At 49.0% G+C, this 15,048-nt stretch overlaps 1 protein-coding gene across 2 annotated transcripts; it reads left to right on the top strand.

Annotated features, from left to right (window-relative positions):
* The first annotated feature begins 8,009 nt into the window (after positions 1 to 8,009).
* LOC139702681 (N-formyl peptide receptor 2-like) lies at positions 8,010 to 14,710 on the top strand. 2 transcript variants are annotated; one of them, XM_071604396.1, is made up of 3 exons: positions 8,010 to 8,074; positions 8,300 to 8,366; positions 13,131 to 14,710. In XM_071604396.1, the coding sequence occupies exon 3, from the start codon at positions 13,142 to 13,144 to the stop codon at positions 14,186 to 14,188; it is 1,047 nt and encodes a 348-aa protein (XP_071460497.1). In that variant the 5' UTR covers positions 8,010 to 8,074; positions 8,300 to 8,366; positions 13,131 to 13,141; the 3' UTR covers positions 14,189 to 14,710. The 2 variants fall into 2 exon arrangements, with proteins under 2 accessions (XP_071460497.1, XP_071460496.1); XM_071604395.1 differs by having other exon boundaries at positions 8,020 to 8,074; positions 8,296 to 8,366.
* Positions 14,711 to 15,048: the final 338 nt, after the last annotated feature.

The raw sequence follows: 15,048 nt of genomic DNA, 5'->3' as shown, positions 1-15,048 counted from the left end.
TGTAACCCATTGATCATTCAATAACAGATTGTTCATTTTCCAAGTGATGTAGGATTTTTCTTTCCTTCTTTTATCATTGATTTCCAGTTTCTTTCCATTATGATCAGATAAGATGCATGGTATTATCTCCACACCTTTATATTTTCTAAGGGTTGCCCTATGGCATAATATATGGTCTATTTTTGAGAAGGATCCATGTGCTGCTGAGAAAAAAGTATATCCGCTTGATGATGGTTGATATATTCTATATATGTCGGTTAAGTCTAGGTTATTGATTGTGTTATTGAGTTCTATAGTTTCTTTATTCAACTTTTGTTTGGAAGATCTGTCCAATGGTGAGAGAGGTGTGCTGAAGTCACCCATAATTATTGTATTGTGGTCTATTTGACTCTTGAACTTGAGGAGAATTTGTTTTATGAACATTGCAGCACCATTATTTTGTGCATAAATATTGATAGTTGTTATGTCTTGTTGGTGAATGGTTCCCTTTAACAGTATATAGTGTCCTTCCTTATCCCTTTTGATTAACTTAGTCTTGAAGTCAATTTTATTCGATATGAGGATGGCCACCCCTGCTTGCTTCCGAGGACCGTGCGTGTGGTATGATTTTTCCCAACCTTCCACCTTCAGTCTGTGTATGTCTTTTCCAATCAGATGTGTCTCCTGAAGGCAGCATATTGTTGGATGTGTTTTTTTAATTCAGGTTACCAGCCTATGTTGCTTTATTGGTGAGTTTAAGCCATTAACGTATAGGGTTACTATTTATATATGGTTTGTACTTCCAGTCATGTTTGATTGTTTATCTATTTTTTTTAATTTGGTTTGTTTCTCCCTCTATGATTAGATTTTTTTCCCCACTCTCGCTTTATTGAGGTACTTCCCACTGTTGGTTTTGGTTGTTGTTTTGCATTTCTTCCTCGTGTAGTGTTTTGCCCAAGATGCTTTGCAGTGCTGGTTTTCTGGCTGCAAATTCTTTTGTTTATCGTGAAAGATTTTTATTTTGTTGTCATACCTGAAGCTTAATTTTGCTGGATACAAAATTCTTGGTTGGCATCCATTATCTTTCAGTGTTTGAAGTACTTTGTTCCAGGATCCTCTTGCTTTCAGCGTCTGTGATGAAAAATCAGCTGTTAAACTAATTGCTTTACCCCTGAATGTAATCTGCCTCCTTTCTCTTGTAGCTTTTAATATTCTCTCTTTGTTCTGTATATTGGATATCTTCATAACAATGTGTCTTAGAGTTGGTCTACTGTGATTTTGTATGCTCGGTGTCTGTATGAATCTAGAATTTGTACATCCGTTTTCTTTTTTATGTCAGGAAAGTTTTCTAAAATTATTTCATTCAACAGATTGCTCATTCCCTTGGTTTGGACCTCCATACCTTCCTCTATCCCGATGACTCTTAAGGTTTTTTTTTTTTATGTTATCCCATATCTCTTGGATATTTTGCTCATAGTTTCTTACCAGCCTTTCTGAGTTGGCTAGACTGTTTTCGAGATGATATATTTTGTCTTCATTGTCTGACATTCTGACTTCTACTTGCTCCACTCTGCTAGTGATACTCTCGTTTGAGTTTTTAATTTGGTTTATAGTTTCCTTCATTTCTAGGATTATTGTGTGATTTTTTTTAATCTCTATCTCCTGGTAAAGTTGCTTATTTGCTTCTTGAATTTGTTTATGTAATTCATTTTCAATGTGTTCTTTCATTGTTTGAATTTGCTGTCTCATAACCTCTTTAAGACTCCATTCCATCTGCGTAAGGTATTCCTTGAGTTCTTTATTTGACCATTTTTCTGATGCCTCTAGGTTCTCCTGTAGATTTAGGCTGTCATGCATTGTTTGTACTCCTTTTCTTCCTTGCTTTTTCATAATGCTCATGTTACTTCTGGCTCTGTTTGACTGCTGAGTTACTATTTACTCCTATAAATTTATTTTGGTTTTGTGTATCTCCAGGGTCTCTCCTTTGTGTGGGAGACTATGACTAGAGATGATGAATTTTATTGTACTTTAAAGCAGTCAAATCAAGCCTTTATTGAAGCACACCGGTGGTGGCTGACCAGAACATAAAGCTCTTCCCCTGATCAGCACCAAACAATTGCAAGGGCGCTCCTTTTAGGCCTGAAAACCACAAAAGGGATGTTCAGGGGGTCTAGCCAATTCAAGCAAGCCAGGTTACAGAAGCGGGATAATGCAGTCAAGTGGAGGGAAGCCTAACCAATCCCAGTTAGCCCAGTCACCCCAGCTACAGAAACAGAGGCCAGTTACCCTAGTTACAGAAACAATACCCCATTAGGTAGTTCCGTGTTCTTAAAGGTTTCTATAGCAAAAGGAAAAGAAATCTTGCCCCAGTCCTCAACCTTCTACTTGGCATGAAGTCATAAAACAAAATGGAGTCACGTTTGCTCCTACTATCACAGTTACATAGTTAAAAAAGAATTTTTGTGCATGTATTTAGAAATTAGAGGGTTGAAATTCAGGAGAGTACAAGTTAGCCTCAGGCCACAGATTGAAATAGAAGATTGAAAAATCTGACAATAAACAAAACATCATAAAATAGGATATCTCAGATATAGAAGATGCAGCATTTTGTTTTTATAATAGTCATATTTATTCCTATTAACATCATTAAAGAGAAACATAATCAAGAAGATTAACTAGAACTATTATTGTTAGAAAAAAATTTGTAACATTTGTTTAGTAGTTGGATGTAAAGAAAAGGGGGAGTTCCTAAAGAAACCTGTCAAGGGGACTAGAAGTCAACCTATTCACTCAACATCAGGAAAAAATCAAGCATAAGACCTCTATTGATCTAGGCAAGTCCCACCACTGGGGTTGTGACCTTGAAACTCACCCACAATTTCTGTGTTCTAAACTAGGTGAACATAAAAGTAACCAATGGAAAATGTGTTTTAGTTGAAAATAAAGTAAACTGTGGGAAAAAGTGAGGCTAGGTTTTCAATCAGGTCTGCATGTGGCAGGCACATCTTAATGAATACTCCAGAGTTTTGAATGAGGGGGAACAAATCAGAGTGACAACCGGTAACATGTTAGCCAGGGTTACATCAGGTGGCCTCTGTGTCAGAAGGAGCCTGGGCAGAGGACCCTGTCTCCCCTGGCCTCTGAGGCTATCCCGTTAGGTGGATGGGATGCTCTTCTCTGCCCACTGGATGGGCTTTGACTCTCAGGGATGCAGAAGACCAAGATAGAAAGGATGGTCCAAACACAGCTATCTCACGAGATTCGATGGTAGAGTACAAGCCAGGCTCAGGCCCCAGGCCTTGGTCTCTTCTGATCTGTGCAGCAGGCTTCCTCAAGGGGTGGATGAGTCAGTACCAATAGGCTCAGTGACAGATGACAGACGCATACACACACAGTAAGTCTAGGGTGGCGGGTTTGTGGGTTCTCTCTCTCTTTCTCTCTCTCTCCCAAGTATGATACGCCTTGTGCAGATTTAGGGCATTTAAGCTCATTGCTTGGAGTCTTCCAATAGCCAGGGTTTTTCTGACCCGCTGGGCTATGCCACCTCTACACACAGGCCATCTCACATGGCAGGGGGTCCTCACATGGGCTTTAAGCACTGTAACACAGCCAGTCCTATTTGAGATGGGCCATAAAGTAAAATACCCATTAGAGTTGGAAGACTTAAGATGAAGAAGGTAATGTGCGGTATCTCATTTATATCTTTTATAGCTAGGTGCAGTGTTACACACCTGTCATCCCAGAGGCTCAGGAGGCTGAGGTGGGAGAATCTCAAGTTCAAGGCCAGCCTCAGCAACATAGTGAGAGCCTGTCTCTAAATAAAAATACAAAAAGGGCTGGGAATATGGCTCAGTGGTGAAGCACCTCTGGGTTCAATCCCTGGTACCAAAATAATAATAGTAATAAACTTTTACATTGACTATATATTTAAGTAATTTGGCTATATGGTTATATGATTATTTAATAAAATTATATATTAAATTCAAGGCCACTTTCTTGTTTTTGCTTTATAAAGTGCCTGTTGGTTGTTTGAAATTGCACCTGGGGGTCACATTTCTATGGAACCCCAATGCTTTTTCCTCTCAGAAACAACTTGGAGATGCCTCCCCCACCTCCCGACAACTGCAGAGACAGGTGGAGGACTGCTTGTTCTCAAGCATCTCTAAGGCAACCCTTGAAGTTTTGTGCAATGGATAAGGAAGGTTCTGCAATGATAGGATGGGGAAGGGCAGAGAAGAAAGCGTGGGACTCAGGCTCCACCGCAGTTCACAGGAGAAACACTGGTTCCCCGTGAACACGAGCCCCGGTGCTGCCTGTCACTGTGCCACAGCTTCCCCTGATCTCCCCAAGCCCCATGTGGACATGGGGATGGAGGAGGACACTGGGGCTTGCAGCAGGGTGTGACCTCGGTTTGCAGTTCTCAAGGGGGCAGAGCTGGATTCTCCCTCGTCACGACCAGGACCACACAGGACGTGGACACATCCCTGCTCCCCAAGGCTCCCTGTTTCCTCCTCCACTCACGTTCACATGACATGACCTATAATGGCACCTTCAGTTCTTCCCCTCACAGCTCCGAGCCTCCTCTCCTACTCCCACCCACAGCGGAAGCCCTTGCCTCCCGTCCCAGCAGAGCCACTGCCCTGGCTGCTCAGAGCCACTGTTCTCTGGCTTCAGCTCTGTGAGCAGAACTCGCGATCCCAGCCCAAGACCCACCCTGTCCTCAGGCTCCAGAGCCCCCTGCCCCTTTCCCTCCCTGATCCCCTTCCTCCTGCAGCATCCATGTCTTCTCTCAACGCCTGATTGCTCCTCGGCACCCAGGGGGCTGCAGGGCTGCTCATCTTTACACAGTCCCTCTCTGACTTCAGCCCAGGTTTTAGTTTCCAGCCCATTCCCTGGCATCCTTCACAGCAGAGCATCCTGAGAGGGGTGCGTGTCTGCTGTGCCCATGTCTTCGTCCTGACTTTCTCTACGACTTACCCCAGGGTCTTCTGTTCCCCACTCTCTGCTCAGAACACCCTCGCCCAGCTCCACAGCCCAGCTGCACGGGGCTCTCACCTGTGTGTAGCCCTCAGCCGTGGTCCTTGCTCTGGGAGCTTTGAGTCCTTATTTCCAGGGGAGTGACTCAGGACCCGAGAGTCAGCAGAAAATGTTCCCAGGGGCAGGGGGAAGGGGCAGGAACTGAAACAAGTTGGGCAACAGAAAGGGGAAACCAGGACTCCTGGTGGTTCAGGAGGACCCGAGAACATGCCCACGGGGCACTGTTTCACCCACATCTGGGGAGTGCCCTGGGGCTTTTCGGAAACTCTGCCTCCTGGGCGTTTTCCTCTGCTTGGATCCCCTGTGGGCTGCAGATGCTCAAACTTCCCCCCATCAAGGGTCAGGGGATCTGGGCAGCCAGGCCCCTTCTCCCAAGAAATCATGATAAAGGAAGGGGCAAGTCCCGGGGTGAGAAAGATTGGTGAAGAGCAGCAAGAGGTAGAGATGCAGATGGGAGAGGAACCCGGAGCAGAGAGGGGAAGGGAGGCCGGGAGGCTGGGACAGTAGGCCAGGCCTGAGCATCAGCCTCAGCCACCAACTGTCCACATCCGCAAGGTGCCAGGGCTCCTGAAACGTTATGTGTCACCTAAGGTTCCGAGTGATGGAAAGAAATATGGAAAGACTGAACAGGACTGGGTAGGAATAGATTAGGTTCTGTCTGGACAATACAATCACGATCCATATTTATTTGAATCTGTCCACTTTTTCATCCTAAATATTGTGGATTTCTTCCTGATTGACACCTTGGGCTACAAGGTAGGTGCCAGAGCTCCTGCATCCCATTGCAGCATCCCCAAGCCAGGACAGTGGGGAAGACAGAGCATCACTGAAGTTTTGAAATCAGAATGAGATATCTTTACATTTGCATTATATAAGAATTTGTGATCATACATAACAGATATATTCCAGAAGACTCCCAAGGGAGGAAGGGTCAGGACAGAATATATCTCAGAGTCACGAGCAAGGCACACTTGGGGGAGAAGTCAAGTGAGGAGTATGGTGGGGGACACCACCTTGCCTGGTGGAGAAGGGCCAAGAGGGCCCAGAGAGGAGGACTCTGCAGGAGTACTGCCCAGCACAGCTCGACGTCTCCTCAAGGCTGGTGCCCCTGCCTGGTGCCCAGAGGCAGGTTCTGTTCCTGGCTCCCAAACACTCTGCGCATAGCCCACCAGGATCTGCAAAACGCACAGACGAGCAGCCCAGCCTAGTTGGGGTGAAGTAAGAAGGAAAGTCTCAAAGCTGCTTCCACCCAGGTGGCCCCATTGCCTAAACTAGGCCAAGCCCAAGGAAGTGGCTCTGGGGTCCAGCCAGGGGGTATCTCTGGGCATGATGCACACGCCCTCCACCCGCTGAACCAGGGCTGCCTGACATGGCTGTGAGCCTGGGGTGGTGCCTCCTGGGCTGGAACCCAGGCCCACGGGCCACTGGTTGTGTGGCTGACCCGCCATTTAGCCAGGGGCCAGCATTTTCCGTTATGGGCCAGATAGTGAAGAGTCCATATTCGGTAGGGCACAGGGTCCTCGGGCAGCTGCTCAGCCCTGCTGGACTGCAGGAGGACAGCCGGGCCCACCCACACACATTATCTCAGGACACTGCAATTGGATTTGGTGCTTTTCCCTGCTCCCAGCTGACGATGGCACCCAGGACCTCCTGCATGCCAGGCAAGCACTCTACCACCAAGCCACACCCCATCCCACCTTTCTATGTCACTTCTCACTGTCATGAAATGTTCTTTTTTGGTCTTCTTCAATTAATAAAAATTGTAAAATCAATTCTTGGTTCATTTGACCCCTGGATGAATCATCCTGAGTCTGTCTCTTCACCTCTGAGTCGAGAGTTGTACTAATTACAGAGGCCTTTTGTTTTAACTGAACAGCTACTATAACTGATGCAAGTCACTCACCATGAATTCCTGTGTGGCAAACACAAACTTCCTAGTCATCAGAAGAACGCTCTTGTCTCCGATTTTGCATTCTCTGTGTGTGGACCCCTCCGGGCTGTCTTCACGTTCCACCCCCCACGGCCAACAGCCCCGGCCCCTGTCCCCTGCTCGGACCTCGCTCTTGAACTGCAGGCAGTGGTCTTCCTCGTCTGTTTGTATGAGCCCCTCTACAGCATGTCTGGGGTGCTCTTTCCGATAGCTCCATTGTCCAGAGCCCCCTCCCCGGATCTCACACTGAAGCAGCTCAGAATGTGGCTACTTGGGGTGGGGCCTTTCAGGAGCTAAAACGAGGCCATCAGGGTTGGCCTAACCTCTTTTCCAGATGTCTTCCTTAGAGGAGGTCGAAGACGTGCACAGAGCACAGGCCAGGTGGAAGCTGCAGGGAGGGGGCCATCCACAAGCCACAGAGAGGCCCTGGGAGGAGCCAGCCCTGTGGACGTCTGGATCTGGGACTGTAGACCTCCAGCACTGGGGGAAAGCCCTTTCTATACTTGAGCCACTGCATCTCTGATGCTTCCTCTGGCGACCCCAGCAGCCAATGTACTCTGCTCCCCCTGCAGGCTCCCACCTAGGTGACAGTGTCCCCCAGTGCCACAGTGCAATGTTTCACAAATGACACAAAGTTCTTTGACCTTCCTCCCATGGAGAGGTGGCACGCTGCTCCCTGCCCTTGCATCTGGGAGGGGTAGGCACAGAACGGAATTGCAGGACACTCTGCTAAGTCCACAGAGGACTGGAGGATTATTCGGTATGGAGGACTCAACATCTGGCAGACAAGGCGTTGCATAAGCAGAGGAGTGAGCTTTGCTTCCCAGACTCCCCGTCTTCCACGGCTTGTCTCCCATCCTTCCCACCTTGGTCCTTGTCACTTTCCTGACTCGCAAGAAGCTGGATTCCATGATGCCTGATATCTGGGGATGGCAGATTAGAGGTGGGTTAGCTGCAGACATGTTACAAGAGCCCGTGGAGGACAGGGTGAGGCACCCTGGGCTTCTGTCACATGATGGGCCCTGACACCCTGTGCCCCTCCCACCTTAATAAAGTCCCTGCCAGAGCTGAGAGAGCCTGAGTCACTCCACAGGAAGCCAGACGGCAGGGAGAGGACCCCAGCTCATAGTAAGTTGGGGTTTAACAATTTAAGAATTATTGTCTGAAGGCCTGTTCATGACAGGTAGCTCCTAAACCAAGAGCAGAGCAGTATCAGACCCTCCTGCAGCAGAGGGCTCCAAGCTCTCTCCTGGAGTGTGCAGAGGGCAAAACGTGCTCGCGATATTCAAAGACAGAATGTTAAAAAAATTGATTCTGTTTAATTTATTTATTCTTTTTTACTTTTTGAGACAGGGTCTCACTAAGGTGTCCTCCAACTCAGGATCCTCCTGCCTCAACCCACGAGTAGCTTGGATTACAGGTATGCTCCCCCAAACCCAGCTCAATACTTTTTATTTTGGTGACATGTTCCAGTGATATTCTTTTGGATATATTGGGTTAAATAAAACATTGCCCCTGAATTTTAAAGCTTGTTTTTTCCCCTGACTCCTGGAAAACTGTAGCCCTGTGCTCCTATTTGTCATGTTTGTATTGGGCAGTGTGACTCCAGACACAGCCTTGAGTGCGCTGGACCGTCCCGTGCAGCTGGCCACCTAGTGCAGGGGGCTTCTAGGACGGAAAAAAATCAATGAATAAATGAACTAGAAAAGCATCTGGTGAGGCAGGCTGTGCCTGGGGTGGGGGTGGCTTACAGCCCTGGTGGGGGAGGACGTAAAATTTAAGATGACACGAGAATATGCAGGATGAGCCGGGCAAGGGCATGTCACAAGGTAGGATGCCAGGAGCTGCAGGGGACAAAGCACACAAGTCCCCGAGGGGGCAGTGAGCTTGCACATTCAAGGTCTCCAAAGAGCTCCGTGAGACAGGAATGCGGTAAGATCTGAGTGGATGTGGACATGCTGGAGGCTCTGAGCCCAGTAAAGTCATGAGTTGTAAAATTTTATGTTTTGAGGCAGGGCCTCCCTCCGGTGGCCCAGTGTGGCCTGGACTCCTGGGCCCTGGTGCCTCTCCTGCCTCAGCCTCCTAAGTGACTAGGACTACAGACTCATACCACCACGCCTGGCTTCAATGTCGTGATCTTATTTGTCCTTTTGAAAGATCATTTGGGCCAGGTGCCATGGAGCACACCTGGATTCCCCACTTATTGGGAGGCTGAGGCAGGAGGATGGAAAGTTAGAGGCCAGCCTATAGTGAGAGCCTGACTCAAAATCAAAAGGGACTGTGGATGTAGCTCAGTGGTAGAGTGCTTGTGCAGCTGAGTTCAATCCCCAGCATCACACACACACACACACACACACACACACACACACACATGTCATTTGGCTTCTGTCTAGAAAATGGATTGGGTGTGGGGAGGGTGTAGGCAGCAGGTTCAGGACCAAGTCATTGTAAGGTTGGTGACGAGACAAAGGACCATGGGCCAGCATAGTGGTGATGGGGACGATTCTGCTGTGTGGTCACAACATTCAGAATCAGTAGGTTTGGACCGGATTTGAGGGCAAAGTAAAGAGAAGTCAAAGATAAGTTCTGTATTTGGAGTTTTAAGCAGTGAATCTGAAGCTCAAATAGAAAGCCCTGGGAGAGCGGCAGTGGGACACTTCGGAGTCTGGTGTGGGCCATGTCTGTCAGGCGGGGTGCCAGGACTCCCTGGGGAGGTGTCAGGAAGTCAGTTCCTTGTATCAGAGGAGAGCTCTGGGGAAGTGGCTCAGCTGGCCACATCGTGAGAGGCCCTCAGCACGATGCCTGCTGGGGACACGGGAGGGTCTCACCTGTGAAAGGCTCTAGCCCAGGTGCAGCCACCACTTACAGTCAAGTGTGGAGTCTGGTAAAAAAAGAAGAAGAAAATGAAGCTGTAGGTTGGGCTGGAAAGCAAGGGGCCAGTTGAGCTACCAAGAGGACAAGAACGTTGGGAGGTGACTTCATCGCCTCAAGCATCAGGAGAGCTCTCAGGGAGCCGAGGCCTAAGGGACTCTAACTCGGATTGTCCCTGGGAAGGAGCCAGGGGCTTTGGCCAGAGGGGGTCGTAAGTCAATGTGGAGCCAGAAACCGTGAGGAGAAGAGGACGGGCCAGTCAGAGACTCCCCCAAGCCTGGGGCGGCCTCCTTCCACAGTCCTCGGAGGCCCAGGGCTGAAGTCGGGAGGGAACCCAGGCCAAGGAAGGTCCATTAGGAGAGGAGAGGACATGGCCACGAGGGTGATCTGGTGGGAGGTGCATCTTGGGTGGGGGGAATCTGGAGGGAGCTGCTGGGAGGGTGAGAGAGGACCCCCAGCAGTGGAGAATGAATCCCCTGTGCCTACGGTGACCAGCACAGGGACACCTTGAGCTGAGGGCAGGGATCACAGTCAGGTGGGTCCAGGGACAGTGGAAGCACTGGAGGGTCACAGGAAAGGTGGCAACATGACGGTGCTGTGGAGTCCAGTGAGTTAGCAAGGAAGTGCCGTTTCCACCTGAAATCTAGGGTCCTGAAATCCAGCAGCCCCTTAATAACCGGGACATTAGGCAAGTCACTTCCCTCTCTGGGCTGCATTTCCTTTGTTACACAATGGTGGTGTCTGTCCCAAAGCAAGGATGTTGTCATCAGGAGGATTGGCACATCTCACCCACGGGGCCCCCAGCACCAGCGCAGGACCCTCTGCAGGTGCAGGTTCCCGCTCCCCCCTGCAGCCAGGCTGCACCCAAGATGGCCCAGCTCTGCCTCGAGGACCTGTCCACGGTTGTCCTTCCTGTGGTATGGGCATCTGAATCGAGCACTTAGAGCCCATTGAGTGCTGCGTACCCTCTAAGTGCCCAGTGGGATGACTGGAGGTGGAAAGAGGAAACCCGAGTCTGTTGAGGGAATTCGGGGTGGGAGAGGGTTCAGAGCAAGTTCTGGAGGAATCCAGTCAGCCAAACTCAAGTTCTGTCTCCAGTTCTCTTCCTGGAGGTTCAAAACACTAATGTAACCAATCTAAGTCTTAACTGCCTCATGTGCACCGTGATTAGACTAATTATAAGCCACACAGAGCATTTGCAGGGTCTCTGAGCACATTCGGTGCTTAACACACGTTAACACATGAGATCTCCAAGAGCCGCCAAGGTGGGAGTGGGTCGAGGGGAAGCTGCTTGAGGGTGGGCGATGTTCAGGTGCAGCTCCTACTGTGGAGCACTCTCCTCCCCTCACCTGGAACTTCTACACCGCATAGCTGAGCCTAGCCCCGATGCACAGAGCCTGCCGGGGCAGGGTCCCCACCTGCTAGACTTCCTCCAGCAGGGCAGGTGATGCTCACCTGTGATCCCAGCAGCTTGAAAGGCTGAGGCAGGAGGGTGGCAAGTTCAAAGCCAGCCTCAGCAATTTAGCGAGATCTTAAGCAAGTCAGTGAGACCCTGTTTCAAAATAAAAATTGAAAAGGTCTGAGGATTTGGCTCAGTGGTTAAGCACCCCTGAGTTGAATCCACGGTACCAAAAAATAAATACATAAATAAATAAAATAGACTTGTTTCATCTATCCCAGAAAATTTCCACCTATTGTCATTTAGTGCTCATCTGAAATTCAGTCTTTACCATAAAAGCCTCTCCTCTCCTTCAGAGGAGGGAACTGAGGCTCAGAGAGATGCCATTGACCTAGAACTCATGTTGGGAGGCATCGAGATGGGATTGGAAGGCAGCTGTATCTGCCTCTGGAGCCTGGTAGTCTTTACAATAGTGACCTTTAACCTGGGTGCTTCTGACACCTGGGAGACATTGTATAACATCTACAGCAGTTTGGTTGTCATTAGAGGGGACTTGCCCTGACGTCTGGTGGATGCTCCTAACTAACCCACAATGCATGTGACGTCCCCCTCCACAAGGAATCTCGCAGCCCCAGATGTCAGGAGGTCCGAGGCTGAGAAACCCTACTGAGGCTACACATGCCCCATAGAGGACCTCAGTGCCTGTGGTGAGCAGAGACCAGGAGAGAAGGAACGAAAAGGGAGGAGACCAAGGACAGAGTGCCAGACACCAGGTGCCATCACACCTGGCCATCTTTCAAGGGTGATTAGAGTGGTAAAGGTGTTCTCTCTGGAACTGGTAGAGCCTAGTTTTCAAATATTGCTACCTCCACCGGCTGGTTCGACCCCTGCTGGCCCCTCAGGGCTGTGACTTTTGCCCAGGTGGAAGGATGGCGTGGTGACCTTACAAGGTTATCATGAGCAACACTCTATTTGCAGTCCACGCTGGACTGAAATCCTTCCTCTCCTATTTAAGAGACCTTCAGCAGGTTGTATAATAGCTCTGAATACCAATTTATTCTTGCAAAAGCTAAAAATAATGAGCATCGTAGAGCTCTTCCATAGACGAAACTGGATCCACGAAACTGGATCCCCTGTCTAGAAATGAACACCGTGCATGGTTTCTCATGAGAACCCTCCAACTCTAACAGAACATGTTACTCTCCTACACTTTATCCCCTTGAAGCTGTACAACACGTGCAGATTCTCTGCATCTCAATCAGAGAAGCACTTGAGCTCAGGCAGGGACAGTGGGTTCAGAGCTGCCTTCCTCCAGCACAGAATTCACAGGCTGTAACCCATGACCACACAGCACCAAGTCGCCATTCAGGCTTCTACTGGGGAGAGCACAGAATCCACAGGCACTTTGCTCTCCACTGCTGAAACAATAGCTGAAACCATTAAATTAACTGAAATGGTAGCTGCACCATCAGTCAAGGGCTGTCAAGGGACCTGGGGACTGCATGAACTGGGTACTGAAATGCTAGAATTTTTGCACTGAGTCATGGGTGGAAGCAGGTTGCAACCTCCTGGCTGCTTTCCTCGCTGTGCTCTGCGCCTACTCCAGCAGTTGGGTGGCCTGTGCCCTCTCGGTTTAGTTTTTCTGCTGGTGCACAGGGCTTGCAGTCTTCTTGGTAAAGTAATCTGCCTGGGAGGCAGGATGTGGACTAACGATTGTGGGAATAGGAAGAACCATCCTTTCCCAAAAGAACATGCAGGAGAGTGCCAGTATCTCGTGGTATTGCTGGCCATGAGGCTTGGTAGAACGGGTCCTCTCTGGAGTAGGCGCCACAGAGGTGGGTGAGGGGGGCTCTGAACAGGGATGCTGAGAGATGGACGCACACCTGAGAAACGGCCACTGTTGACGTGTTTCAGGTGTGGGCAAGATGGACGCCAACTTCTCCTTTCCTCAGAACGGATCTGAAGAGTTGTCCTATGAGTCCCCTGGCTACAGGGTTCTGCAGATAATCCCGCTGGTGGTACTCGCCGTCACCTTTGTCCTCGGTGTGCTGGGCAATGGGCTGGTCATCTGGGTGGCTGGCTTCCGCATGACGCACACGGTCACCACCATCTGCTACCTGAACCTGGCCTTGGCCGACTTCTCCTTCACGGCCATCCTGCCGATCCGCATCGTCTCCATGGCCATGGGGGGAATATGGCCTTTCGGCTGGTTCCTCTGCAAGTTGGTTCACGTTATGGTGAGCATAAACCTGTTTGGGAGCATCTTCCTGATCACTCTGATCGCTTTGGATCGCTGCATCTGTGTCCTGCACCCGGTCTGGGCCCAGAACTACCGCACCGTAAGTTTGGCCAAGAAGGTGATGGTCGCACCCTGGATTCTGGCCCTCGTTCTTACGTTCCCGACTTTCATCTTTGTTACTACGTTGAAGGATCAGATAGGGAACGTGTACTGCTTCTACATTTTGGATCACTGGGGTGTCGAGACGCTGAATGTGGGCATCATCACGCTGAAATTGACATGCATCACCCAGTTCATCCTAGGCTTCATCATGCCCATGTCCATCATCACTGTCTGCTACGGGCTCATTGCTGCCAAGATCCGCAGGAAGGGCCTGATCCATTCCAGCCGCCCCCTGCGGGTCTTCACTGCCATGGTGGCCTCCTTCTTCATCTGCTGGTTCCCCCTGCAATTGGTCAGCCTCCTCACCTCCATCTGGCTTGAGGAGATGTTGTTCCATGGTAAGTACCAAATTCCCTTGGTCCTGGTCAACCTGACCATCTCACTGGCCTACTTCAACAGCTGCCTCAACCCGATGCTCTACGTCTTCGTGGGCCAGGGCTTCCGGAAGAGGCTGATCCAGTCCCTGCCGGCCATTCTGGAGAGGGCCCTGAGCGAGGACTCGGCCCAGCCCAGTGACACAGCCACCTACTCTTCCTGTCTCCCTACAGAGGTTGAGTTACAGGCAAAGTGAGGGGGGGTCTGGGGTAGCCCACCCTGGTCCCAGCTCCAGATTCCTCTTCCCTCCAGCCATGTTCTCACTTACCCTTAAAAGTCCTTCTGTGTCCCCTGATTTGGGGAAAGAAACAGACAATGGGGTTTTGGTACTCTGGGTGACATTTTTGGTACTTGACCTGCGCCTGTACCCTGGGCTAAGAGGAGGTGGAGAAAGAGTCTAAGGGAGAAGAGTAATGAATTTATAAGGCTTAGATCAGAGTAGATACTACAAGTAAAACTGTATACTTCATCATTAAGTAAAATGTTTGCTGCAGGCTTTTTGTACCTCTTTTTAAAATATAAGACTATATAAGTTTCCTTCTGTGCCTAGTTTGCTAAAAATTTCCCTTTTTAAAAAAACACAAGTGGTCATTGGATTTTAGGAAATGTATTTTCTACATATATTAAGATTATATTTTTTATCCTTTTACCTGATCATAAATTAGGTTGATTATGTTCCCCTCCCTTGTCCTCCTGGAATAAAGCATGCTCCATCATGGTTGGCTTTGTGTACTTATAGTCTGTCCCACTGCATTGGTGTGGGCTCTGTGTATGTGAGGGTGGCTCTGTCACCTCTGTTACTTCACTTTCCTCTGATGTTCTGGCCACATTTACATCAAGCTTACAAAGGTCTCCTAAAAGGGGTCGGGAAGTAATTCCTATGCTTCTATTTTCTGGTGTTACATTGTTCTTAAATGTTTAGAAAAACTCACTAGTGAATCCAGTAAGCCTTGGCTTTTCTTCCTGGGACGATTTTTAGTAACAGGTTCAATTTCTTTAATAGTAACGATTCAATTTTACCTCCCTTCTCTTTCAGTTTTGGTAAACTGTAATTTT

This window comes from Marmota flaviventris, chromosome 18, assembly GCF_047511675.1.
Source record: "Marmota flaviventris isolate mMarFla1 chromosome 18, mMarFla1.hap1, whole genome shotgun sequence".
Taxonomy (NCBI): domain Eukaryota; kingdom Metazoa; phylum Chordata; class Mammalia; order Rodentia; family Sciuridae; genus Marmota; species Marmota flaviventris.
Note: the sequence above shows the minus strand (reverse complement) of the source record. Positions and strands in the feature narration are given on the sequence as shown.